The following is a 27,874-nucleotide window of genomic DNA, read 5'->3' on the forward strand; positions in this document are numbered from 1 at the left end:
TTTTGAGTAGTTGGCCTACAAATGTGACAAATAAATAAACTTCCATAGAACTGGGTAACCTGGAGCCAAACACTGTTTCTCAGCTGAGGAAGCAGGCAGTGGCAATCTGCATGCCAAGGAAGCTGACAAATCCAGGTTGCCAGGAGTCAAGATTGACTCAAAGGCAGAAAGAAAGAGGAAGGAAGGAAGGAAGGAAGGAAGGAAGGAAGGAAGGAAGGAAGGAAGGAAGGAAGGAAGGAAGGAAGGAAGGAAGGAAAATTATTACTGCATAGTATTACTTAAATTCCCCCCCCCTCTAAAATTCAAACATTAAACAGACTCATAGCTTTTCTTTTTTGTTTTTACTATTGCCCAATTGGTGATGAAAACACTATTCACCGGAGCCCTCCTTAGGTAAAGAAACTGGTCTCAGTAATGTAAACACAAGCCAGTCATTTATTTCTTGAGCATATAAAATAGGCTGAATTCAAGCTCTACAGAAGGTGTAGAAGCAACTTTGGGACACAGAATGTCTTCACTACTGCAGGAGAAACTTTGTGAAGTTCAAATTCAGGCTCCTGCTCCCCAGAAAGATTTTCACTACTTCACCATCACAAAAACTGAGGTAAAATGACATAGATCTTATTATTCTGAAATTAGAACCTTTATTGTATATTTGCAAAAAAAAAGTGAAGATATGAGAAAGCTGCACTTTTTAATCTTTTGTATAGTCAAATGTCTGTTAAGTCAGTTAAGAGACTAAAATCTCAGGTAAAAGAGATAGAAGTTCCAAACAGCTATTCTGATAGATATGCCAGAGTTATGTCTCTCTATATAAATTGTAGTCATGGACTCAAAAACAAATAACAGCATTCTTGTGCCATGCTTCTCTTTTCCTACACAATGTAATTCAAACACAAATGGTTGCAAATGATGTTTTCGATTTCTTGCTTTATGTTTAGATTATTGACAAAATGGAAAAGGGATAATAACTTACTACACTCTTTTTCAAATTCTCAACACTGTAGGTTATCTGGAGATCATGGCAAATTACTTACCGACCTAATCAAGAAAAGATTTTTCCAAAGGAATTGAAGAAGACACACAGAGATTTTCTATTGGATGAACACTTACATAGCAAGTATTAAGTGGGAAAATAATTGTGTATCTCTCTATACATGCATGCACATACAGTCATACTGCATACAGTCAAGGTTCCACTTTTAAAACCCAAAGCCAGCTTGGCAGAACTTTATTCCTTAAACAAAATTAGAACTCAGTTTCCTGATTTCTAGCCTGATGCCTTAGCCATTAGATCAGACTGATTCTTTGTTATTGTTTGTTAATGTTATTGTAGCACAGAGGTTTGATTTTTGTTGCACTAGGATTGACGAGACACAAATGTAAATGGCATTTATCAGCATAACTCATCTCTTCTATAGCATTTGAATTTATAGGGATCTATCTTTTGCATACTATTTCTACTTATCTCTTATTCTTGTCACTTCTTATACCACCCTCATTTCTTCTGAAGCTGTTTTATGTAATTTGCAAATCTGGGCCTTATGTTTTAGTTTAGTAGTATAAGAAACAGCAAAAAGATTACATAAGATTGGCTCCAATTCTGCTGACCTTTCAAAAATACCTTAAAGACTTGGATGTGCTCCCTGGCACGGGGTTTGGTGGGAGGCCTTATTATTTTATCAGATCTGTTTTTATCTTGGCGACCATTATAAATTTTGGGTCTTGGTTGTTTTTAGTATTTATTTAATTACTAGACAACTCAGGCCCCATTGGATCATGATTTCAGAGATATTTGCTTACCTAAACTGAGAAAGAGAATATGGGAAATTGTCAGGAAGCATCAGAAACTCTTCCTTCCTTCCTTCCTTCCTTCCTTCCTTCCTTCCTTCCTTCCTTCCTTCCTTCCTTCCTCCCTCCCTCTCTCTCTTTCTTTCTCTTTCTTTCTTTTTTCTTTCTTTCTTTTTCTTTCCTTCTCTTTCCTTCTTTCTTCTTGCTTTCTTTCTTGCTTTCTTTCCTCTCACTGTTTCTTCCTCCCTCCCTGTCATTCCATTATTTCCTTCCTTCCTTCCTTCCTTCCTTCCTTCCTTCCTTCCTTCCTTCCTTCCTTCCTTCCTTCCTCCCTCCCTCCCTCCCTCCCTCCCTCTCTCCCTCCTTCCCTCAAATTCCTGCCACCTTCCCATTACTTTCCTTGTGGGAAGCTTCCATGGAGGAAGTCAGAGAGGAAGCCAGCAATAATAACAACAACAATAATAATAACTTTATTGTCACTTTGAAAGTACACCAATTGGCATACATCAAAATGAAATTTCGTTACATACAGCTCTGAAAGGGTCACCACTTCCAATATATACTCCTTGTTTGTGGCCAGCTCAAGTTTCAGAATGTCCATTTTAATCTCTGGGGAGCGAATGATGGCAAACAGGACAGATGGAAACGGAGCTCCATGTAGCCCTCAAATAAGTATTCCTGCACGACAGCCTCGCCTCCTTTCCTTTTTATGATCCTGTTTCTTCTACCTTTTCGCTCCATAAGCCCTGGGACCTCTCCTCCTCTTGTCTCATTCGGAAACAGCCTTGATTTGCAATAGAATCCGTCGCTGGCCCAGCAGTCAGATCTTGCTGCCAGCAGAACAATTTCAAACAGTGCCAATGACTTTTAACGGTCTCACCAACAGTTCTGAAACAGCTAAAAACTCACCATACCAGCAAAGATTGTTGGTCGTATGTTAGCTTAGTCCCATTATGTTGCTCAAACACATGAAAACCTTCCCGATCATGTGGCCTATATCCCTTATATCCCTCCAAAAACTTTTCACCTTCGAGAGCCAATGCAGCCGCAGCCGATCCAGGTGCTGCCATCTTAACCAAGGACAGAAAGAAGGTAAGTGGCTACTTCTGAGTGGGGGAGTGAGTGAGGGAGTGCCTAGGGAAGTGCCATGCAGGTTGGGAGAGGTGCACAGGTGTGCACAAGATGCCACATAAATAAGGGAAGGCACATGGGTGGGTTACATGAGTTGGTAAGGGTGTATGAGGCGCATGACAGGTGCCATGTAGTTTGGGTAGAATGCATGGGGGCTGCGAAGGTGTGCAGGAGATGCCCTGTGTGTCGGGGAGGGCATGTGTGTCAGGGAGCATGTACGGAAGGAGGTAACAGATGTCTGTGAGTGCTTGGGAGTGTGCAAGAGGTGCCACAGGAGTCAGAGATGGCATCCGTGATGGTGGCATGGGGCAGTAATAATGAGTGGTAGTGTTCTTTTTTCCCTGTTTCTCCCTCTCTCCTGCCTTCCCTCCCTCCTTCCATTCCCCCTTCCTTCTCAACAGTCAGATAAGAAGCTGCTGCTGGGGGGGGGGAAGGAGTGAAAAATTGTGGGAGTGGCTGGGAAACTGTCACAGAATGTTGAAAATGATCACATGACCACAGCAGTGGCCCGACAGCATTAAAGCAGCCACAACTCTCCTAGGTTTCATCCTTTTGGGCATCACAGGTCCTGAATTTTGGAGACATTTTGTAAGTTAGCCCATTTGAGGTGCCTAGGTTCAAAAACTGTTGCTCTTGATGCACTGTTTTGCCCAATTAAAGGAGTTTTAGTAGTATATAGATAGGATGTTTTCATCTGTTATTAGCTACCCAAAGCCACTATAGCAAGATGGCCATAATATAAATCTTATTAAATAAATAAAATTAAAAAAGTAATGACAGAATATATACAGTATATTAGCAAGACTTATTTCTTCCAAAGAACTACTTGACACTAATGAAGTACAGTGGAAGCAGTTAGTAGGTTTTTTCCATAGAGTTCATTTAATTTTTTTCTATCTCTTTGTTTCTGGGGCACTTATTCATTTCTTATATAGAATCAGCTGTTTGTTCTGCGTATGTACTTAATGACTGGTGCCACACCTGCATGGGGATGGTTGCTATAGAGAAATCTTTCATCATTGCAAATATCTTAAGTACATATACTGAAGCAAAGTCCTGAATCTTTCATGATAAATATCATAATTATACTTCAGGACAAATTCATTTATATATGGAATTTAAAAAACTCTCAAGAATGCAAAGTACTGCTATATGTATATCTGTATCGCTTATGTACAAGAAATGCTTTAGTCATAATTATCTAAGGACAAGAAGAAAACTTTCATATGAATTACCCAGGGGCAATCCAGAATTAGCATTCTCCTTCATCAAGATTACTTTTTACTTAGTGCTAATATGCTTTCTTACTTATATATTAATGTATCTTGGGTGGCTTTGGTACTATCTGAATTTGGTATTTATATATCAAATAATATCTGAATAAATAAATAAGTTTTGTTCTGGCAGATTTATACGAATATAATTTCCAGTAACAATTTGTTGTTCTGCAAGCAAACAATTGTATTAAACCATCTGATGACAAAACTGCTAAATGGGTTGAAGCAGCTGACTTGTACATTGAAAATCATTGGTTATAATCCATAGAGACATCATTGGGAGCACATGCTCTTCCATAGAACGTTATTGCATAACTTTATCCCATACTATTTCAGAAGGTATATATTATTTCAAAACACATTGAAGTTTTCTCTGGACTTTAAAGCAAGTGGTTCTTAATTTGTGAGGATCTATTTTCAAATACACCTAAGCATACATAAACGTATGGCAACTTCTTTAGAACCTACTTTTTTTAGTGTGACAGGGAGATGTGAGTACAGCAGTGTCCTGAAGAGGAATAGAACATTTTAGAGCTCACCAGAAAATTATTTCTTGAAAGGATGAATTTTGTAAATCTGTACTATGAATATTCTCTCAAAATACTAGGATATACGGTTATCCAAAAGAATGGAATAGCAGGAGATTCAAGACAAATAAAAGAATTTTTTTACATGGTGGCTAATTAACCTTTGGAATTGCATCAGATTGACAAAAATACTAAACAGACATTTATCCAGGATAGGATTGCTATATTGGGCAAGCTGTTGTAGAAGACTTTCAAGTTTTTTTCTAATACAAGTAGTCCTCAATTTACAACAGTGTGTTTAGTTACTATTCAATAGCAATGGCATTTAAGCTTATATACCCCGCTAGCGTTTTACAGCACTTTCTGGGTGTTTTACAATGTAAGCATTATATATTATCCCTTATTTTACTGCTGTTGGAAGGATGGAAGGCTGAGTCAACCTTGAGCCCATCCAGAAAAGTAAAGCCAATGGGGAAGCCAGATTTACTTAACTGCATTACTAACTTAACTGCAGTGATTCATTTAACAAGAAAAGTCATAAATGGGGCAAAATTCATTTAACAAATGTCTCACTTAGCAACAGAAATTTTGAGCTCAATTGTGGTCATACATCCAGGACTACCTCTACTATGATTTTTTTATTCTAGTAAAGGCTACCAATATTGAGTGGCTTTAAAACAGTGGTTTTCAACCTGTGGGTCGGGACCCCATTTGGGGTCGAACGACCATTTCATGGGGGTCGCCAAACAACGCAGTCCGCCATTTTTTCCCCCTTTTCCTTAGCTGTGCTACTCCCTTTTATTCTATTGGCGTTTGAAAGCCAATAGAATAAACTCTCTTGAATAGAGTCTAATTCTATTGTCTTTCAAAAGCCAGTAGGAATTGTCCAGGCTGTCTCTGCCCTGCTGAGCCCGCCAAAAGTCCCATTCTGCAAACAGTGTTGCACCAGTTGAGTAGTCCTTGACTTACGACCGGTTGGGGGTCGCAGCATTAAAAAGGTTGAGAACCACTGCTTTAAAACAAGGCTTTCAGTAGCTGCTACCTATATCCAAACTGTACCTCGAGTATTATGTCTTTCAATATAATAGTGCTTGAAACACAGTAAGAGAGCTCTATTGCGTTCATGCTATAGCCTCCACTAAGTTTGAATAGCCATTCTGGCAGCAGAATATTGCATGAGTCTGATCTAGCAGATCACCTTAAGAACGTCTTAGTATAAGTCGTTGAGTACAAATGCTGTTGAAAAGCAAAGTTCACCTGCTGTATATAAATGGCTCCACCTTATAGTTTCCAGCAGGTACTTTTCTAGGTTATTAATGGCTTTTCTAATATCTGGAATAAAATTTTCTTATCAAGAGCTATGTCCTTGCTCTACCTTCCAGTCTTCTAGTTCATATCAATCTAAATCAGTGGTTCTCAACCTTTTTAATGCCGCGACCCCCAATCGGTCGTAAGTCGAGGACTACTCAACTGGTGCAGCACCGTTTGCAGAATGGGACTTTTGGCGGGCTCAGCAGGGCAGAGACAGCCTGGACAATTCCTATTGGCTTTTGAAAGCCAATAGAATTAGACTCTATTCAAGAGAGTCTATTCTATTGGCTTTCAAAAGCCAATAGAATAAAAGGGAGTAGCACAGCTAAGGAAAAGGGGAAAAAAATGGCGGACTGCGTTGTTTGGCGACCCCCGTGAAATGGTCGTTCGACCCCAAATGGGGTCCCGACCCACAGGTTGAGAACCACTGGTCTGTATACAATAAAATGTTGACACAAAAATGCCCTATTGAATAACCATATCCAACGCTAAAACTATCAATAAAAATATCAGTGATTGACTAGGTGTCAAAAACCTATTTAAAAAGATAGGTCTCCACCTCAGTATCTGCTTGAAATATGCTCATGGTATGTATATGTAACTAAATATACTTTAGATTTCTTTGCCATGATAAATCATAAATTTATTAGAGTATTTATAGTAAAAAGTGACCGTAAGTGTCATCTTTCACACCACTTTTTTTATCAAGTATTGGTAAAACACAGATTAAGACATAGAAAAGGTAGCTTCCATCTCATTTACTCAGAAGATCAATTGAATGTAAACAAGATTTTATGTAACAATAGAATTCTTCCAAACAATTGTAGTTAATGTAATTTGCCAGGTCTCCAACTTTTTCCTTTCCATTTAAAATTATAATTTTGTTTGTAAGTTTTCGTCATGCTAATCATAATGGATACAACTGAGACACAAAATAAAACTCATAAAATTCAGCTCTACTATCTAATTCTTTAAAAGCAGTCTTAAATCAAGGATTATACCATAGTTTCTCCAGAATTCTTGTTCCTTCACATTTAACTCCCTCCCCACTAATAGGATTCAATTTATATCACTAATTTCAGGTTGTCTCAAACTCAAATAATAATTCCAATCGTTGCTAGCAGAACCCCCTCCATTCAAAAAGAAGCCTCATTGTGTTCCATGAATCTTACTCTTCAGTAAATACAATCAAGTTTTATTGCTGCCTTCCATCTTCTTTTAGCACAGTAAAGGTTTTTCTTTATTCTTTATGGCATCTTTTTCCAAATTATTTCTCCTCAGATGTAGATATTTAATTGGGAAGGCTAACATATAAAAGTTGAAAAAAATGATGCAGTACAGTTGTAGTCCCATCTAGCAACTATCTTTACAATTTATGAGGTGATCAGTGTTTTGCAATGACCTTTATTATTAGAGTATGAATCTGTACTATATTGCTATAACCATAATATACAACCTTAGTAGTGTTTATTCTTGCAGCACATGTGCTAAAAGTTTTTTTCCTCTACTTACTTCATTCAGAGCAAGTTCAAAGCATTTTTGGGAAAAACATGCTGAAGTACACTCTCAACTTGTGTCAAGGACACTACGATTTCTTAGTTCGAATGCCTGAAAATTTGATTGTTCATATTATGTCATTTCTTAATATGGAAGATATTGAACAGTTGTCAAAAACCTGCAAAAGGTTTCAGCAGGTAACAACTTTCATTGGATTTGCTGTTTTAAATAATTGCCATAATATATAGTCTATAATTTATATGGTGTGATACAGAGGTTATAAGTCAACTAACATACTACTATGTATAAAGAGAAAACACTTAGCTTTGAGATATATCAAAAAATTAAGAATGCAATGAAGATGAGGTATAAAAATCTATTTTGATTAAGATGATAATTTGATTTACTCATAATTTCCTCATAATATAATAAGGATTGTAGATATTTCTCTTTCAGCTGTGTAACACCGATGAATTTTGGGAAAGAATAAAAAAATTGCAAGATAAATTTACTCTTGATCTACAGTCAGCCAAATTTCCAGCTTATGAAAAGCAAATGAATTTACATCAAAGAAAAGGCTATCTGACACAGATGCAGAGAAGGCACACCACATTCTTCTAAAATGTCGAGTTTATATTATATCTTCTTCTTAATAAAGACTACTATTCAGACTGCATAACATTACTAGGCCATAAATGTTTCATAGCATCCGTGGCTTCTGCTTCTTTCTTCTTCACTCTTCTATTGTATATGCTCCTCAAGATATATCAATTCCTCTTTTCAGATGCTTGTATTATAACTTAGAATTTTTATCCTTTGGCTGTGTTGGCTTGGAATTCTGGGAGATGCAGTTTCATACTCTAAAGAGTGTCAGATTATGATAACCTATTGTGTTTAATTCCTCGTTAAATGAGAAATGATTTTCCCAGTTAAATAAGGATGACTCTTCAAAAGCTTATAATTAATATTTAAAAACATTATGCTCAATTAATAAAGGAGAATATTTGTAGCTCAGGGTTGATATAAGGGGTTCTTTGTGCTCTCTGAGCTTGCTTGTTTTCTTGCAGACATTTCATTACCCAAACTAGGTAACATCATCAGTGCTAGTGATGATGTTATCTAGTTTGGGTAATGAAACACCTGCAAGAAAACAAGCAAGCTCAGAGAGCACCAAGGACCCCTCATTATGACCAATACTTTAAACAGAAACATTATACACTAAAGCAGGACAACTCAACATACAATGGTTGTATCATCTCCCCTGGTTAGAAAGGAGAACAATTATTCAGAAAACAAGAAAGTATATAAACTGCCAATTGATATGTTATCAGTCTATAAATTATTTTCCATATACATTTCTACACCAGAAGTTAAAAAAAAACCAAAATGAGCCAATATTTAGATGACTAGATTTCAGTTTAATCTTCCAATGGCTGAAATTAACAAAAATGTTCTTTATTTACATTGAAACAAATGCTGATAATACAGTAATAAAAAAATCAAAACACAAGGTTAAAAAGTAGTTAACAAAAGGCCTGCATTTCTTATAAACAGAAAGTATATCAACATTATTGATTTTATGACTTGCCCTCACGACATATTTTTTTTCACAAAAAATGAGACAATATATCTCATCACAATATATTCTAATAGCATAATGAACAGAGGGAACCTGTGGCAAGTACGGTACATTCTACTGTATAATCTATTTATAACCCAAAATATTTCCATCAATGACATGTAAAAATATATTTCATGAAATATTTACATACAAAAAACAGCTAATAAACCCACATATTGAAAAAAGGCAAAAGGATTTTAAAATGTCATTTCATGAAAGGCTAATGTTGCATTAAATATTCAGACTTAAGTCAGCCTTTTTTTAGGTAATAGAGTGAAAGATACTGTTCAAAAAAGTTAAAAATAGATTGACACTTACCCAACATTTTATGAAATTGAAAAGAGAAAATATGATAGGGTAGGCCCATACATCACAACTGTGTTTTCTCTGAAGTCCTATAAAAAATGGTCCGAAGCTAATGCTGAGCCTTCTTTTGCCCACATACCCCCCAATGAAAACTATTTTGCTTAAGTTGTTGCTGTTTTCTTGATGGCTATATGAGACTGGAAGGCAGGGAAGAAGGTCCTGAAAAAAATAAGTCCTAAACAGCCCTTTTAATCACATGAATGTTGTGCCATTGTGTCCTTGCAAACTACCAGAAACTTCATCAACTTCTCTGTAAATGTAGCTTTTAACCATGATCCTATAGCAGATTAAGCACTGTCCTACAATAATGATGCAAACACTGCATTTACTATAAACATGTTGATGATTCATATTAAAAGTTGCAGTTGTTGTAATTATTACATATTGGGACAAAACTATTGACAGGACAAAATCTAAGGTACTGTAATTGTCTTTCTCTCACCCACAGATATACTGTAAATATAGTTAAATTTTGTACAACACTTTTTTGTAAGTACATACAAATCTGGAAGTGTGAAAATGTCTATGGAGACATTTGAAAAGCACCTTTGGGACTGTGAGTGTATAGTTAATGTAATTTGTAGAAGACAGTAAATATGCTTCAGTGAAAACGTCTGGAAATAAATATCTGAAATATTCCTTTTTTTAAAACAGATGTAGCAATTTCTCAAAAAGTTTTATACAAAACACTGCAATTTAAAATATGTTTCGAGTTACTAGAACTTCCAAACTCTACCTTCTAAAATGTAGCATAATTTTCAGCAATATTGCCTCAAAAATCACTTCCCTATGTCTCAAATCAAAATCCCTTTGTATATTTAGGAAAACAACTTCCATTATACACATGTGAACGTGTAAGAAGTTATTGATGTATATGAAATTAATCCTAACACAAATACATACGATGACCACATATGTATCCATAGACATTTTGAAATAACATTTTTTCTTCATATGCTGACAGTATATTAGCCTCATACTTGGAAAAAGAAGAGAATTGCTTTGATTCCAAGGGTGACAAATCCTTTCCGTTTTTTTAAAAAAAGACCACATTCTTATTTACTATATGTGATGTTTTATGTGGTCCAGACTCTGTACAGACTTTAAAACTTTTAAAACTTAAAGGAATGAGGTTGCCTACTAAAATTTTCTTGGCAATGCTGGCCAAGTTCTAAGAACATTCAGTTCTCTGTAGGGCACTAAATCTTAAAGCTGAATGTTCTGTCCATTTTATTCTGCATCTTCACTCTTCTCAGAACCACCACCAGCTGAGTTGTCTGCCTCATACCTTCTGTCATAAACTTCTTGAGAAATTGTTTCAGCACAGTCATAGAACCTACTTGTAGGTCCCATATGTGTTCGAATGCGAATTCCTGGTTGGTACAGCTGCATGGCTGGGCGATCCTGTGCAGGAAAAAAAAAAAAAAGAATAAAGAAAGAACATAAAAGTTTTGACAAAACTATTTAATTGCACTGGGGATCTCAATGCAGCCTAAGTGAATGAATATATAAAGAGATCTTTCTGTTATTACTTCATATTTAGTAAGAATTAGTCTCTCTCCCTCTCTCTCTTTTCTTCTCTCCACTGAGAGGCAAGTATTCAAGCAAACTAAAAAGATGCTGGAGAAAACAGAGCCTGAGAAAAATTGATAAGACAAATAGCACCAAAGTAACCCATGGAAAATTTTAGAATCCCCACTCATGCTGATTAGAACAATTGCTAGTTAAATTCATACAAATATGGATATAATAATATTCAAACAAAAAGAAGACTTAATAGTTTCTGGCATACAGAGTTAGTATTTTCAAGATAATCTAACATTGGCCTGTCTAGATAATAAGCATGGAGATTGGGATATAAGAGTGCTACAGAAATGTATCATTTTGTAGCCTTTTGCTCCGTGCTGAACAGTTTTCATAATGGAATGGCAGAGAAAAACAACAACTCAGATGTAATCCTATAACCAATGGTGTAAGATTAATCCACAATTTAAAACACACTTACTTGTGTTGGGAATGTACTTCTTGGGAATCAGATTTGCTTTTCAAAAAACATGTTTTAAGCAAAGCTTCACATTTCTGATAAATTAACTCATTATAATCAGGTTGCAACTGATATAGGTTGCATAATCCATAATGGATAGTACTGCCGTTGCTGCTACATCATCAGGACAAGGCATTCTTTTTGCTACAGCTGCATATAGCCAAAGAATAAAGTGCCATATCAGAAAATACTGATGTTCTAAAAACAGAAGTATCAACAATAAGGCTCTTACGGAGTAAGTTTTCTTTTAAAACGTTTCAGAAAAATAAATCTCTCCCCCCCCCTTTTTTTTTTAAAGGACAGTTTGCCCTGGCACTCATGTAAATTTGCTTTGTGCTCTTTGTTATTCACCAGGACCAGTATTATTAAACTACTGTGGCTAATAGGCTTTTTAGAAATAGCGTATTAGAATATAAAGTCAGGATTTTTTGAAGTGGATTAGGTCCTGATAAATTCTCATTAAGAGAATAGACACTCGATTATGTAAAGCAGGTGAATATATTTTTTTTATTTTAAGAAGAAAAAAATTCGTAAGAAAAAGGTTTTGTAATAATTTCATTTCAAATGGGGCCCATAAATAAGCAGCAAGTTTTCTTAACTGCTTTGGTTTATAAAATGTGGATTTTTTTTTTCATGTTATTTCAACATAGTTGTTAAACGTTTCATGCTAAGATGTCAAAAGCAAATCATCTGTGCTCCTGATGTAATTTTACTAATGAAAGATTATCCTAAATGAATAAAAGAACCTTATTTCTTATGCGCTCCTTTTTGGATGCCATGTCATCACACTTGTCCTCTTTACCCAGTTTGTCTACTGTGTCCACAGTGAAGCTGTAGTTGTAGTTCACTTTCTTTCCTCGGTCTTGGCTGTACCCTTTCTCCCACTTCGGCTCATCTTCGTTCCGTCTCACATATTTGTCAAATTCATAGTGAGTTCTGTGCTTTCGGCCATCTTCCAACCGATACCTTTGTCTCTCAGGTTCTTTTTCACGAAATCTTCTCTCTGAATCTCTTTGTTCTTTATCACTATCATTTTGTGATCTGTGTTTTAAAAGTGAGTAAACGTGAACAATTAATTAAATGAACGTAAATTTGGTTATATTATTATTAGTGATGACACAAAAGGAGAAGTTATTGGCTGGAGATGGCTGGTGCAATAACAAAGAAGGCACCATCACCTTTCCGCGCCAAATCTGTGTTGTTTTCTTTTACTTTGTTGTAATCTTTTGTAATTTTAAACTCTTTTTATGTTTATAATTATTTTTATACTCATATCTTTTATTATGTGGGCTGCTCAAGCACACCTTGGATCCCAAGATGAGTGGCATATGAATTTAATAAATAATAATAAAAGGAGGCTTATCTGGGCTTAATTTTATATTTTGCATTCAGTTGAAAAAGAAAATTATAAAAAAGAAAGGTGTATAATGTAAATGCTGATTCCAGAATTTCAGCATTTGGTTAAATCTTTTCTTTGTAATACTTTTTTTATTTTTCTTTCTAATCCTCTGATATTAAAAGCTATGGAACTTACATAGAAAAAGCAAAAGAAATTGTGGTAGTCTAATAGGTAATATATAAAAATTCTGATGATCAAGCAATATTTTTGCTAGAGCCATCCTACTTTTTAGTAAACAGTGAGCACTTTTTTGAATCAATAAGCCTAATAATGATTCTGGAGAACCCAAATTTTACATTCTAACTTCATTTATTCCTAATTAAGATAATGTCCCACTATAAGTTATCAGAGAAAGGGACACTTTACTTAACCAGATAGTAAGGAGACTAAGGAATAGTATGTAAAGATAACTGGCAATTTGAAAGGGTAAACTAATTAATCTAGATTTTTTTTTAAAAAAAGCAAATCAATAAATAAAATATATGTAAATAATCATATTCTTATAATAGAATGTATAAATATATTTTAAATTGAAGGAGCTAGTTAAACAGTTTTGAGATAGAGAGATGAAAGATAACACACATTGCTACATTTATTTCTTTTTCTTAAGAAGACTGTTTTTACTTAAAAGAGGTTAAGATTTGGCATTTTCATTACAGAATTCTAACAACCAACATTAGATATTTCCTCAATAGCTGTACCTTTATATCAGTGAAAAATGAGTTCTTTCAACATTAATTAAAATATGTGCGGAAAATGACATTCTTGGTTATATAAAACTGGGTATTTCCTCCATGCTTCCTGTTAGCTTGTCACAATGCCATGTTTGATTACAAATAGGAGAAAATCTACATTCCAGATGCACCAGATAGCTGTAAAGGATTGGAAGTTTCTTCAAAGAAAGCAGCTAAGGACTAGTTTGGACAAACAAAACAGGACATAATAAGAAGCTGCAGAAATAATGAACATGCAGCCTCTAAGCTGCATAGATCCACTTATACTTCTATGTGTTAAAGAAGGAGGAAGCGATCTTTTAGCTACCAAGAGCTACATGCATCTATGAGTTGCATATTGGAGCCATATTCTAACAAAAGAGTAAATAGCAAGAGTAAACAATGGGCAAGGCTTGGTTTCTCACAAACGCACAGAGCCTTCTCCACTTTTATCATACACATACTTATTCTTCTGCCTTATCTGTACTCTTAATTTCCTGGAAAGATTGCTGAAAAACAAACAAACAAAAAACACTTTGCTGTCTCGCTTTCCCAAGATTGCCAAAATAGAATGAATGCTATATTTCTGTAATTCAGTACAGCAGAATAGTTTCTACTTCATGCCTATGCAAAAATTTGAACGAGAGGAAATGTGCTGGAAGAAAAAAAAATTCAAGAGACTTAAATGCAGATCATGAATTTTAGTGTCTACAAGTGTCTTACAGCAACCAGACCAATGACTGTGAGATCAGTTATATAAAAATAATAATAAAGTTGGAAGAGACCTTGGAGATCACCTAGTTCAACCGCTGCTCAGGCAGAAAACCCTATACCATTTCAGACAAATGGCTGTCCAATCTCTTCTTAAAAACTTCCAGTGTTGGAGCATTCCCAGCTTCTGGAGGCAGGTTGTTCCACTGATTGTTCTAACTTCAGGAAGTTTCTCCTTAGTTCTAGGTTGCTTCTCTCTTTGGTCAGTTTCCATCTTCTTGTCTTGCCTTCAGGTGCTTTGGAGAATAACTTGAGATATTGGAACTCTGCTATCATGTCACCCCTCATCCTTCTCTTTATTAAACTAGATATACCCAATTCCAGCAACCGTTCCTTGTATGTTTTAGCCTCCAGCCCCCAATCATCTCTGTTGCTCTTCTCTGGACTCTTTCTAGAGCAGCGGTTCTCAACCTATGGGTCGTGACCCCTTTGGTGGTTGAATGACCCTTTCACACATTTCCGATGGTCTTAGGAACCGAGACACCGCTCCGCATCCGTCTCCGCTCCTCCACCATTTGCAGAGAGAGAGAGACAGAGAGGCACTTTTGCTTCCCTTCTCTATCTTTCTCTCTCAGGCAGACTTACCTCCTGAAGGGCTCCTGATTGGCCTTGCGCCCGGGTGCCCCATCCCCTGGGAGAAGCACGGCCAGGGCCTCGTGGCTTGGAGCCGCCTGGGGAAGCCCTGGGATCCCTGCTGGGAGCGGCCCGCTGGAGGCTCCGCTGAGTGGGCCAGCCCTCCCGAAAGCCGCAGCCCAAGGGAGACCAGCCCCTGCGATCCCCAGCCAGCCCGATCATTGGACCTGCTGGCCGGGAAGGTGCGCTGGAATCCAGGCTGCTGGGAAGGAAGAAGGAGATTCAGCAAAGGTAGGAGAGGAGAGCCGCCTCCTGGGGCTGGCACTGGCAGCAGCTTCCTTGCCCTCCTCTTCCTCCTCCCCTTCTTCCTCTTGCTGCCCCCAAAGTGGCTCAGGTGGGCGCTGGGGCAAGAGGGGTGCCTGGGGGGAGAGCAGCCGGGCTGGCAGAGGGGCTGGCAGGGGCCACGCAGCACCAGCCCCTACTGCGGCTCCATTGGATGGGTGAAAGGCGAGGGGGACTGCTTCCTCGCCCTCCTCCTCTCCTTCCTCCTGCTACCCCCCAGGCGGCTTGGGCGGGCGCTGCCTCCACTGCGGCTCCATCGATGGGTGGAGGGTGAGGCTGGGCAGCGCAGAGTCCCAGTGGGGGTGGTGGCTGGGCCGGGGGCAGCAGGGACCCTGACGATGCTGCCCTGTCGCTGCTGCTGCCGCTAGAGCCGCTGCCTCCCATCCTGCTCCCTCTCCCCGCCCGTTTGGCTGAGGACGCGTTGGCTGGGCCGGGGGTGGTGGCGAGGAACCCCAACGATACTGCCGTGCTGCTGCCGCCGGAGCCACTGCCTCCTGTCCTGCTCCCCCTCTCCGCTGAGGACACAGCGGCTGAGCCGGGGGCACCGTGAGGAACCCCAACGATGCTGCTGTGCCGCCGGAGCCACTGCCTCCTGTCCTGCTCCCCCTCTCCGCTGAGGACACAGCGGCTGAGCCGGGGGCACCGTGAGGAACCCCAACGATGCTGCTGTGCCGCCGGAGCCGCTGCCTCCTGTCCTGCTCCTCCACCCCGCCCATTTGGCTAAGGACGTGGCGGCCAGGCCCTGGTGGAACCCCAGTGATGCTGCCGTGCTGCCGCCGCTGCCACCAGAGCCACTGCCTCCTGTCCTGCTCCCCCTCCCCTTTGGCTGAGGATGCGGTGGGGCAGCGGCCAGGCCAACGGCGAGGAACCCCAACGATGCTGCCGTGCTACCACCACCGCCACTGCCTCCCGTCCTGCTCCTCCCTGCCCATTTGGCTGAGGATGCGCAGAGGCCGGGGGCGGTGGGGACCCGAACAATACTGCTGTAAGAGAGAGAAAGAGAGAGGAAAGAGAGAGAAACAGAGGAAAAGAAAGAGGAAAGAGAAAGAGAAAGAGGGAGGAAACAGAGAAAGAGAGAGAGGAAAGAGAGAAAGAAAGAGGGAGGAAACAGAGAAAGAGAAAGAGGAAAGAAAGAAAAAGAGAGGAAAGAGACAGAAAGAGAGAGAGGAAAAAGAGAGAAAGAGGGAGAGGAATGGTGCTTCTCCAACCAGGCTGGGTGGAGTGGCCTTCCTGCCCCCACTCCCCGGCCAGCTGGATGGGGGGTTGGGGGTCACCACAACATGAGGAACTGTATTAAAGGGTCGTGGCATTAGAAAGGTTGAGAACCACTGTTCTAGAGTCTCAAAATCTTTTTTACATCATGATGACCAAAACGATGCAGTATTCCAAGTGTGGCCTAACCAAGGCATTGTAAAGCGGTATCAACACTTCACGTGATCTTGATTCTCTCCCTCTGTTAATGCAGCCTAGCACTGTGTTGGCCTTTTTGGCAGCTGCAGCACACTGCTGGCTCAGTGATTGTCCATTAGGACACCGAAATCCCTTTCACAGTTACTACTATTGAGAAAGGAACCACCTATACCAGTGATGGCAAACCTTTTAGAGACCGAGTGCCCCCAAACTGGCCACGCTGCTCTGCATGGGCCACGCTTGGGGGCGACTCTCCTCTGGGGGGGGGCTGCTGGTGAGGAGGGGGTAATGGGGGGAGGCAAGGCTGAGGCAACGGCATGTGTGCCCACAGAGAGGGCTCCGAGCGTCACCTCTGGCACCCGTGCCATAGGTTTGCCACCACTGACCTATACTATACCTGTGCATTTGGTTTTTCTTGCCTAAATGTAGAACCTTACTTTTTTCACCATTGAATTTAATTTCAGTCAACTAAGTTTATTTTAAAAAATTATACCCCATGCTTTAGCTGAAAAAGTTCCCAGTACAGTTTACAGATCAATAAAAATATTTCTGCCTTCAAATTTACAGTCTAAAATAAATGATAGAAAAAAAATAAAACACTGAAATGGGAAAAGGGAACAAATGTTCAGACACCAACTCTTAATTTTGTAAGGATTTTAGATCCTCTCATCATCCATCCACCCATCCTCCCTCTTTTTATCTCTTGAATGATTATTGGATTGTGAAAGTTTAACTGAGCTGACTCCATAAAGGAGTGACAACGGCTTTTCTTTCTTTCTTTTGCTCTCCTACAGACCTGATGGTTGAAGCATTAAATGCCAAAGAATTTAAAAAAAATAATGTTTTCTTTTGTCCATAATGTTTTTCATTGTAATCAGTCTGCAAACTCACATATAAGTTATCAAATATTCTACAATCACAAAATGAGAATTGTAGCTTTACATTTCTATGATCTAGGCCAGGAAAATAAAAGTTAGCCACTCACCACACAGCTCCAGCAAAATGATTTACTGTAGGAATTAAATTAATTTATTGCTGTGCAATATTAAAAAATTAATTCCACAGGTTTAAAAGAATTAACAAAATCTCAAAGCAATAATCAAAAGTGCCCAATAAAGAAATACTCACTTTTCCTTAAGTTCCTTTAGAGAAATTTCCAGTGGCTTGGATTTTAAACTCCCATGTCCTGGTGATTTCTCCCATTTGTTGTCTTCAATATCACATTTTTCTTTTTCTCTGTGCTTTTCTGTAATCTGTTCATCCCCCTTTTCAGGTTTCTTAAGAAGCTAAGGAATATTTTAATATACATGTAGTTATTATAATATTTATCAAGTAGGTACCAAAGCAGTGAACAATAACTGAAATGAGGGATGGGGGAGAGAATTGAGGGTACTTTTTTATTTGAGTGTTTGAGTGTTTTTATTGATCTTTTTCACATTTTTCTTATAAACACATGTAAAACTGAGTTTTATCAGTTGCTTTTGGTGAAATGAGTTCTTTGTTATGTTGTCACTATTTAGTATTTTTTGCCAAATAGTCTCCTGGACCCCATGCATACCAGGAAAAGAGCTCTAGGTCAGATGTAAGTAACTATTAATTCAACTGTTCCTCATTATTCCCTCTGATAGCCAATTCAATAGATTTCTGGAAACAATGGATTTAAATTGATTAAATTAAGATTCATCTGGATCTCACTGCCAAGCTCATCTAATTCTACAGTTTGTTCTCTAGTATTCATTTTATTTACGTTAACAATATCTTGAATGCGAGGATAAGTGACTTTTTAAAAAAGAATGAAATGTTCCAGTTGCCACTTTTCTACCACTGTCACCTGAAATGGCTCTAATGAAGCATTTGAGATGAAGGAAAAGCAAAGTTGGAAACTTTTTTCCCATGAACTCCCTTAAATTAATTTATCTTAGAATGCAGCTCTGCCTTGAATAATGGGACTCTTCTCCTATAAAACGCATTCAGAAGGAGTAGACAGGAGTAGATAAGAGAGATTGTAAGAATGCACTGAAATAAGGTCATCTTACAAGCTAAACCAGTCCTATGATGCTTGCTGTTTCAGGTCTTACTGAATTCTCAACACAGTTAGGATTTATAGAACATTAACAGTATGTTAATGACATAGATAATAACAAATAACATAAATCATGTATGCTATACAGGACCCTCAAATGAATCAGAGGTGCCAAGTTTCCTATGAATAATTTGTACATCTGGCTGTGGAATGAAGGAAATGGTTTCCCCTTCACAATTACCTTGCATTTGGAGGAAATAACTTTTAAAGATAAATGTTATTTCTGGCCCTCCATGACAAAACTTACACATCACTTTTTTCTTTGTGAGGGAAATGTTGTATAATGTAAATTCATTTATCATTTTAAAAAATGTTTCACAAAAACATGAATCTAATATACTGCAAGCTTAGTATCATTAAAAGCACTGAAAACATACTGAAAAATATATTTTTGTTTTCTGCATTACCTTGATTCTTATTTCTTTTTCAGCAATTTTCTTTTGTTTCTCAGCTTCTTTTCTTTTGCGTCTTTCTTCCTCTCTGCGTTTCCGTTTCTCATCTTCTCTTAGCCGTTTTTTTTCTGATTCTCTTCTCCTTCTTTCTTCCCTTTTCTCTTCTCGAATTCTCTGAAATATTGGAAAAGGTTACCGTTGATTTATATTACTATTACAAAAAACTGAAGTCAATATTTAAACTATAGTCCAAAATACTAACATACCTGTTTTTCTAATTTTCTATTTTTAATATATTCCAAAAGTGGGGTGGTTCTTCTAGCTAAAACACAAAAAATGTGATGTAGTGTTCCATTCCTAAAATAAGCATGTTTTATAATACTTGTTAACATTTAAGCTTTAACAAGATAATTAATAAGAGGTAATTAATAATATTTCATTTGGTCTATGGGTTATTAAAGAAACATTTTTCTGTATTGCCATTTCTCATATCAAATCAATAAAGTAAGCCTTATAGTTGCAACATCAATATAGAAATCTTAATAATAAGTTTTATTTTTCCAGCAAGTACTTTTCCTTGTATTTTCAATAATTTGAGTACAAAGAACATTTATTTCACTTTTGATCTGATGGATGACATTTTTTATAGCTTATACCTCTTTTATTTATTTTTAAATTATTGAAGTGCATATTTGTGCAAAATGTATGTTTCAAATTTCTGTAATGCCATAGCTACTGATAGCTATTATTAACATTAATAACAGTTAATTGCTGAGTACAATATACAGTAGAAAAAGTTCACTTGTGTATGCTATTTTTTTACTTCAATGGGAAAAATAAGGAAGAATTCTTTGGTAGACTTATAATAATCATATGCAGCCATGGAGAAAACTGGAAATTATTTCTATTTCAGTTCATTATAGTTTTATATATTAGTGAGGATAAAGTTTCATTTAAAGATAAGAGATTACAAAAAGATAGCTATTAACAGTATCTATGTTAATGTCTAAATGACATTAACATGACTGCCTTTTAGAGATTTCAGATTAAAACAATATTATTTTATAACTCTTTCCTAAAAACTCAATGTGCTACATGTACCTTAACATAAAAAATATTATTAACCGGGTAATTTTTAAATATTATAACCCAGGTAGATTGCGGTTACAAGCAGATTTGACAATAATTGCAAATGTTGTGGAGGGTTGGATTGCACATGCAGAACATGATCAATGCCAGAGCCTGCTTCTGCTTTGTTTGGGCAGGCACTTATCTAAAACACTAGCATAATTTGATGGGTTCCCATTTGCTTCCTGCCTCCATCAGCTAGTGTTTGTTCATCTCTGCATCTTATTCACAATCTTCCCTTTCAGTGAGTGTTAATGTAAAGTTAGAGGGACACATGGCATTGAATTTTCATATTTAGTTCACTATTTGTAAATAAGACTCTCAATAGGACTTTGCTCAAGGCCAATATATCCACAATGAGTGGTCTACATGCATCCATCAGCATTTGTTGGCTGTACCATTAGAGTGGCGATAAATATCAGATCACAGGTGTAAATAACTTCAGGGTAAGGAACAATTTTAAAAGAGCTGATGACTCAAGGATGATAAAAGGCATCATAGCCATTTTTGTTTTGGGGAATGAAAAATTAATAATCTATAGTAGGGTGAAAGTTCTAAACCTTTTGCAAAGTACTTCATATCCTCCATGCAATGTACGGAGAAAGCCAGCTTTGAAGCAAGTCATTGCTGAGATTTCAATGATAGCTTGCACATGCAATCCCACAGATTTTGCTCATCTAAAACTCTATTCTGGCTTTGCATGGAGAATCCATTTAGCTGGCACATCCATAGCTATATTACTGATTCTAGATGAGAATTTGCTCCCACTCTGCCTAACTGTCAGCTTGTTAAAGCAACATGAAGAGAAAAGAACAAAGTTTCCAGTTTTAGGTGCAGAAATTGCACAGCATATGCACCCAAAGCTGAATCTAATGAAATGACAAATTTCATGTTGGAATAATTTTTCTGTTTTTATCCTTTTAGATATATCTAACAGAATGAAAATCAATGGTGAAAAAAGTAAAGTTCTACATTTAGGCAAGAAAAATCAAATGCACAGGTATAGTATAGGTCAGGGGTGTCAAACTCGCAACGTGACGTGTCACGATGTATCATGACTTTTTTTCCATTGCTGGCAGTGGGGTTGGCGCAGTTTTGGCATGACACATCCGGCCTGTGGGCCAGCAGTTTGACACCCCTGGTATAGGTGATTCCTTGCTCAATAGTAGTAACTGTGAAAGGGATCTTGGTGTTCTAGTGGACAATCACTTAAATATGAGCCAGCAGTGTGCTGCAGCTGCTAAAAAAGCCAACACAAGCATTAACAGAGGGATAGAATCAAGATCACGTGAAGTGTTGATACACTTTACAATGCCTTGGTAAGGCCACACTTGGAATACTGCATCCAGTTTTGGTCACCACGATATAAAAAAGTTGTTGAGACTAGAAAGAATATAGAGGAGAGCAACAAAGATGATTAGGGGACTGGAGGCTAAAACATACAGTGTAAGGAACAGTTGCTGGAATTGGGTATGTCTAGTTTAAGGAAGAGAAGGATGGGGGTGACATGTTAGCAGTGTTACAATATCTCAGGGGTTGCCACATAGAAGAGGGAATCAAGCTATTCTCCAAGGCGCCTGAAGGCAGGACAAGAAACAACAGATGGAAACTGACCAAAGAGAGAAGCAACCTAGAACTAAGGAGAAACTTCCTGACAATTAGAACAATTAATCAGTGGAACAACCTGCCTCCAAAAGATGTGAATGCTCCAACACTGGAAGTTTTTAAGAAGAGATTGGACAGCCATTTGTTTGAAATGGTATAGGGTTTCCTACCTGAGCAGGGGTTGGACTAGATGACCTCCAAGGTTCCTTCCAACTTTTTTTATTTTTTTTATTGTTATTGTTGTCGTTATTATTATTATATTTCTGAATGGTATGTGGACATTATTGTCCAAAGGCAATTTTTATTTTTTTTTTCCTAACTTATTTTAATTATGGGTTGACTTCGTGTTAATATCTTTATACATTTATACAAAAAAGGAAAATTGCACTGAAATACCACAATGCAATTGTGCTAAGAACAATTCTAGTAATTTATTTTAGGAAAGCAATAAATAAAGCATGAAATAACAAAGGTCATTGGAAAAAATACTACTTAACTGGTGGCATTTATTCAAATATCAAAAACACAGTTACAGTGGCCTCTGAATCCTCAATTCATAAAAAGTGTGTATTTAAGTGTCTTGCTATTAGATTCATTCAGGATTTAAATTCTATTTAATATATTTCCTAGATTAGCCATAAAATATTTATATGGATAGTTCCCCAAATTCATCAATACATTGTCTGTACTTAGTGTAATGTCCTTTAGAAAAGCTGCCATGATCATAATTTTTCATATGACTTAAGAGATTTAATAAGCAAGGTAAAAACATGAACACCTAATCAGAAGAGCTTTTAATTACTGAATGGAAAAAAATCAGCTTAACAAACCAATGAGTTCTCTTGTTTTTGCCTCAATTTCTCCCAGAAGCGTTTCAGGGTTGGCACATATTTTTTCTTCTTCAGCACAATAACTTTCTAAAAATTTTCTATATTCTGGATCTGTGAAAAATATAGAAAACAAAGTATTGCAAAAGAAGCTTATCTTAAATTACAATAAGTAAGTTGGGAAACTGTTTCTACCATCAACAACAAAGTGTACCATCTTCTATGCTTCCAGATTTTGCATCTTTCTTCTTTAGTTTCTTTTTAGAAATCTTTTGGAATGGTGCAAATTCAACAACAGCAGGATATTCCAAACCTTTAAAAAATCACAAAGGAACAGAATTATACAGGATAATTAATTTTAAAACTGAAATTCTTTTGAGAACAAATGTCAGAATCAAAATGATTTATCCTATTTTTTCTGATCCGAGCTTATTACACATAGCATCAAACCAGAAAAGGAAATCAGTACACAAGAGCAAACTTCTATGAATCCACCAGATTTACAGTAACTGATCACATCAGGATCTCCTTCATATTGCTTGAAGGAAGTTTCCTTCAAGTCAAGCTTTGTTCCAATGATATCCAGGAAGGTCCTTTTTTTTAGCAGCTGAATGGAAATAGTTTGTCATTACCCTTTTCTGAAGTGATTTTTCTATTATGGAATTTATATTAGACTTCTGGTAGTCCAGCCAGTCTCCCCTCAAAGTACAAAGCAATTGATCCCAGTAAATACCTTTGTAGCAGTCCACCACAAAGGCACTAACTTTTATGTAAGGTATATATGTTCTACTTCACTTGAGCTCACTTTCAATCATACAGCCAAACCTTTAAGTATTGGAAAAGAATGTAACAAAAAACCAAACACATTTAAATAGAATTTTGCTTTCGAGAATTCAGTGGATGGTCATCAGTGAGATCAACTGTGGATCCACAGATCCAATCTGTGCTTCTATACTTGTACTACAGGTATTCCTTGACTTACAATTCATTTAGTGACTGTTTGAAGTTACAACAGCACTGAAAAAAAGTGACTTATGACCATTTTTCACACTTATGACTGTTGTAGCATCCCCATGGTCATTTCGATTTACATTCAGATGCTTGACAACTGGTTCATATTTATGATGGTTGCAGTGTCCTAGGGTCATGTGATCCCCTTTTGCAACCTTCTAACAAACAAAGTCAATGGGAAAGCCAGATTAGTAACAACCTGTTACTAATTTAACAACTGTACTTAACAAATGTGGTAAGAGAAGTCATAAAATGGGGCAAAATGCACAACAAATTTCTCACTTAGCAACATAAATTTTGGGCTCTATTGTAGTCATAAGTTGAGGACTACCTGTACAATCAAACATTCTATGAGGTTTGGAGGCTACATAGATAGGAATTGTCTGGAGCTCTTACTATAGCATTCAAAAACACGAAGTATTAGGTTATGATTGAAATTTTTGAGGAAGCACAAACCTCAATGTTTCTTTAGCTCCATGCAACTTTTTATAACTCCAAACATTTTTATACATCCTTGCCACAGTAATTTTTGAGTTACCTTTATTGTCAATGAAGACATAGCCATCAAAGCGATCTCTAAAAAGAAGGATGTCATCGGGATTTCTAAAATTAATATATGCTCTTGAGTAGAGGTGGGGAAAAAGACTGCAACAAGAGTGAATTTCAGTTACTTGTATGTTAACTTTTAAAAGGAAAATTATAAAAATATATGTCTCAAAGAAAGCAATCATTACAGTATATTTATATATTTAATGAAAAGACAGGCCATCAGAAATGCTATGGCTAATGAATTCTTAATACTCATTAACCTCTGTACAAGTGTGCTATTATTCAACCAACCTAGTTTTTGGGGACTTTACCTTTAAGGTTTGAAAGCCACTATTCCTACTTTGGCTGCAAGTAAATTGAACAAAAAAGCCCTGGAAAACAATGGAGGCAGGTTAGATCAACTGGCCTTCCATTAAAAGAGAAGAGATTCTGAGCAATAATCAAGTGATGAAAAGTAAAACTTCTTTTTGGTACTAGTTTCCAATGAACTCCCCAGTTTCCTAGTAACATCTTATACTAAGGAGTGATTTAACTTTTATTAATAGATTGCAACTGCTTGAGTTTGTACAACATACTAAATCATGACTCATATGCTAAAGCCATAATGGCAGATTTTGTACAATATTGTATGCCAAAATAATGAAATCATACTATGGCCTACTACGGTATATCACCCTAGTCTGTGAACACAGGTATATGATAGTGATCATATATGCTATAATAAGCAAACGACCTAAGATTTTATATCCGGACAGAATTTGTTTTTTTTTTGCATTTTTGCCTTTGCCCTTTCCTTTTGATGCCTTTTACAATCTTGCACACTTTAACACTCTTATGGTATTATTATACCATACATATTATACATTTTGCACTAACAATCATAGTCCTCATGATGACAATCAAACAACCAGAATGCTATAAGCCGAAGATTGTGCTATTTGATATTATGAAATTTTCTCTAAACTGGGAATGTTTCAATTGCTTTTTGAGGAACACAACATCACATCACAGAACAATGATCCATTAAAAATCCAGATTAAAAAAATTACATTCCAGTCTCTGAAATGGCTATAAATAGGCTGATAGTCTCAATAGAGGAGGCAGTAGTAATATATGATGTGATTTAGTTTTATTTAGTTGCAACTCTTCACATAAGAAGATGATATATATGGGAACCAGTTTGATCTAGTAGCTAAAGCAACAGCATAGAAATCAAGGGACTGTGAGTTCTAGTGCCACCTTAGCCATGAAAGCCAGCTGGGTGACCTTGGGCCAGTCACTCACCTCATAGGATTGTTGTTGCAGGGAAAATATATTGGATATGTTTGTTGCCTTGAGTTATTTGTAAAAATAATTAAGGTGGGATTAAAAACAAATACATACGTACATACATGAATAAATAAAATTCTCAGAAGATCCACTCAACCTCACTATATGGTCAAATATTGTCCATTCTTAAACTATTTTAGTTAAATACACTAGAAATACATTTTAATGTTTCAAATATGCCTGAGAGAATATTCCTAACACATCCAAATCCTACATGACTTCTGCTCCCTGCTCTGAATCTCCCCAAATCAATTTGATTGATTTGAGTTCTAGTGCTATGATAGACAGCAGCACATTCTGTATAGAATGAATGGCGTTAAATGGCATTAAATATGTTATTAGTGAACAGTAATTTTTATACATACTCTGTATTAGAAACATTTTAGATTAAAATGCATCCTATTGATATTAGTGTAACAGACAAACATGAAATAAACAATTGTCTTGCTTTATACAAATACTCACCTGGGATCAGAGGAACAAAATTCAAAATAATCATGAGCTGGAAGTGGATGGAGTTGTTCTTCTAGCTGCTCTTTAGTAAAGTTAGGAGGAAGCCGGCGTATAACTACCTGCAAAACAATACAGGTAAAACTGAGAGCATACAACAGTTTTACTCATGCCAATACACTCAAAACAAGCTTACTGTTGCTAATCTGCACTTTTGAAAAATACACCTCCCATTAGAAATATTCCTATTTTATATAATATTCTTGAGAAGCACAATGCTGTCCACATGTCATTTCGCTACAACTTTGGGCCCTGGTGCTGTCTCTCAGCGTCCCACATTCCTGACCGTTCTTTCTTGAAGTGAGTGGCACTGCATTAATCCCACTTGAATGGCCACCTCTTTTCCCATATTAGCGTCCCGATGGTACATGAGGCAAAGGACAAGGATGATGATCATGATGGCTGTACTGGTTGCTTCTGTCCTCATGAGGATTTGAAAGGAGGGTCCTATTTGCTCCAGGCAGACAAAGCAGACCATGTTTCTGGCCAGGAGGGGGCCGGACTCAGGCTAGAGAACCGGAGCCCAACTGCACCTTTCAGCATCGCTCCGTCCACTCCGCATGTCCCTGGCACGGTCTCTGCCCTCCCCCCCCCCTCTCCGCTTTGTCCCTCGCGAAGGCCCCTTTATGCTCCAGGTGCGGTAGCTCCTCCCACTCTCCCTCCCCGCCGCTCTTTCCTCGAGTACGCTGTCCTTGGTGCTGGAGGGCAGCCCTTCCCTTTGCCCGCCGGCGTCTCACTTTACTCAGCGTCGCTCTTTTCTCTTCCCGTTGTTGCTTGCCCGGCGGCAGCGCCAGGTTGGAGGGCGGCGGCGGCGGGGGCCCAGGGGAGGAGGACGGCGTCTCTGACACACGACGCGGGGATTCTCGCTGAAGTGGAGCCTCCATGACTCCGGCTGTATGACAGAAGAGCCTTGCGACTCTTAACCCGACGGTTACTCCGCCGCTTTAAAGCTTCAGCCCAGCTTCCTTTCACCCGCTTTCAACCGCCAACCTTTGCCGGGAAACATCGCGAGAGCAGCCCCCGTGCCCAAGAGGGTCTCGCGAGAGCTAGGGGATCGGGCAAGGGGTTGCTAAGGGATGGCCCACACCCAGGCTCTCGTTCAGAAAATCGGCGTCTCGGGTGTGCTGCACCGATCATCTTTCATGGCTGCGAAATTGGCCCAATGAGTTCTAAGCTCCTGATAACCCATCTGGTACTCATAGTTCATGGTACCATCAATATTTCTATTTATAGTCTCTTCTCGATTTGTACCCCGTATTAGAAAAATTGAATTGATGGTGCTTTTTGGTTGTCTCCTCCCTTCCGTCCTCATCCCTGAGTTTTCAGGATGTATGCACGTTTGATCAGTCTAAGAGAGAATCAAAAAATAATGTAATGCAAACTCACCTGTTCCATCCCATTTTTTTCTTACAACAGCCTATCTGCAGATCTTTTTTCCTTGTTTTTATGAATAATAGTGTTTAATACAGCAGACAGCAGGAAAACAGTTAAATAGTAGGCTACCCTCTTTGATTATGGCTATAGGACAGTTGAAATTAAATTTCAGAATTATTATGAAATTCTTGTGTTGCCAGAACTCAGCATTTGGATCTGGCTTAGCAGTATTTATATTACAGCTTTCAATGGTACCTTTACTTATGTGAACTGCCCTGAAACAACAAAATGCT

General features: G+C 37.8%; 2 protein-coding genes across 5 annotated transcripts; one reads left to right on the plus strand and one right to left on the minus strand.

Moving 5' to 3' along the window:
• Positions 1-349: 349 nt before the first annotated feature.
• On the plus strand, positions 350-8,242 carry LOC120310580 (F-box only protein 36-like). Of its 2 annotated transcripts, none has more exons than XM_039349125.1 (4): positions 350-604; positions 1,008-1,116; positions 7,559-7,731; positions 7,976-8,242. In XM_039349125.1, the coding sequence occupies exons 1-4, from the start codon at positions 509-511 to the stop codon at positions 8,153-8,155; spliced, it is 558 nt and encodes a 185-aa protein (XP_039205059.1). In that variant the 5' UTR covers positions 350-508; the 3' UTR covers positions 8,156-8,242. The 2 variants fall into 2 exon arrangements, with proteins under 2 accessions (XP_039205059.1, XP_039205060.1); XM_039349126.1 differs by having other exon boundaries at positions 367-604; positions 7,991-8,242.
• Positions 8,243-8,931: 689 nt separating this feature from the next.
• UPF3A (UPF3A regulator of nonsense mediated mRNA decay) lies at positions 8,932-27,843 on the minus strand. 3 transcript variants are annotated; one of them, XM_039349129.1, is made up of 10 exons: positions 26,945-27,843; positions 26,163-26,269; positions 24,358-24,464; positions 23,023-23,121; positions 22,812-22,922; positions 19,515-19,570; positions 19,264-19,422; positions 17,902-18,059; positions 12,312-12,606; positions 8,932-10,925 (listed from the first exon to the last, which is right to left on the minus strand). In XM_039349129.1, exons 1-10 carry the CDS (start codon positions 27,089-27,091, stop codon positions 10,752-10,754), a joined length of 1,413 nt encoding a protein of 470 aa, XP_039205063.1. In that variant the 5' UTR covers positions 27,092-27,843; the 3' UTR covers positions 8,932-10,751. The 3 variants fall into 3 exon arrangements, with proteins under 3 accessions (XP_039205063.1, XP_039205062.1, XP_039205064.1); XM_039349128.1 differs by lacking the exon at positions 26,945-27,843 and adding an exon at positions 26,494-26,909; XM_039349130.1 differs by lacking the exon at positions 26,945-27,843 and adding an exon at positions 26,494-26,908 and having other exon boundaries at positions 12,368-12,606.
• Positions 27,844-27,874: the final 31 nt, after the last annotated feature.

Source organism: Crotalus tigris, unplaced genomic scaffold (genome assembly GCF_016545835.1).
Source record: "Crotalus tigris isolate CLP2741 ecotype Arizona unplaced genomic scaffold, ASM1654583v1 scf7180000018227.753833, whole genome shotgun sequence".
NCBI lineage: Eukaryota > Metazoa > Chordata > Lepidosauria > Squamata > Viperidae > Crotalus > Crotalus tigris.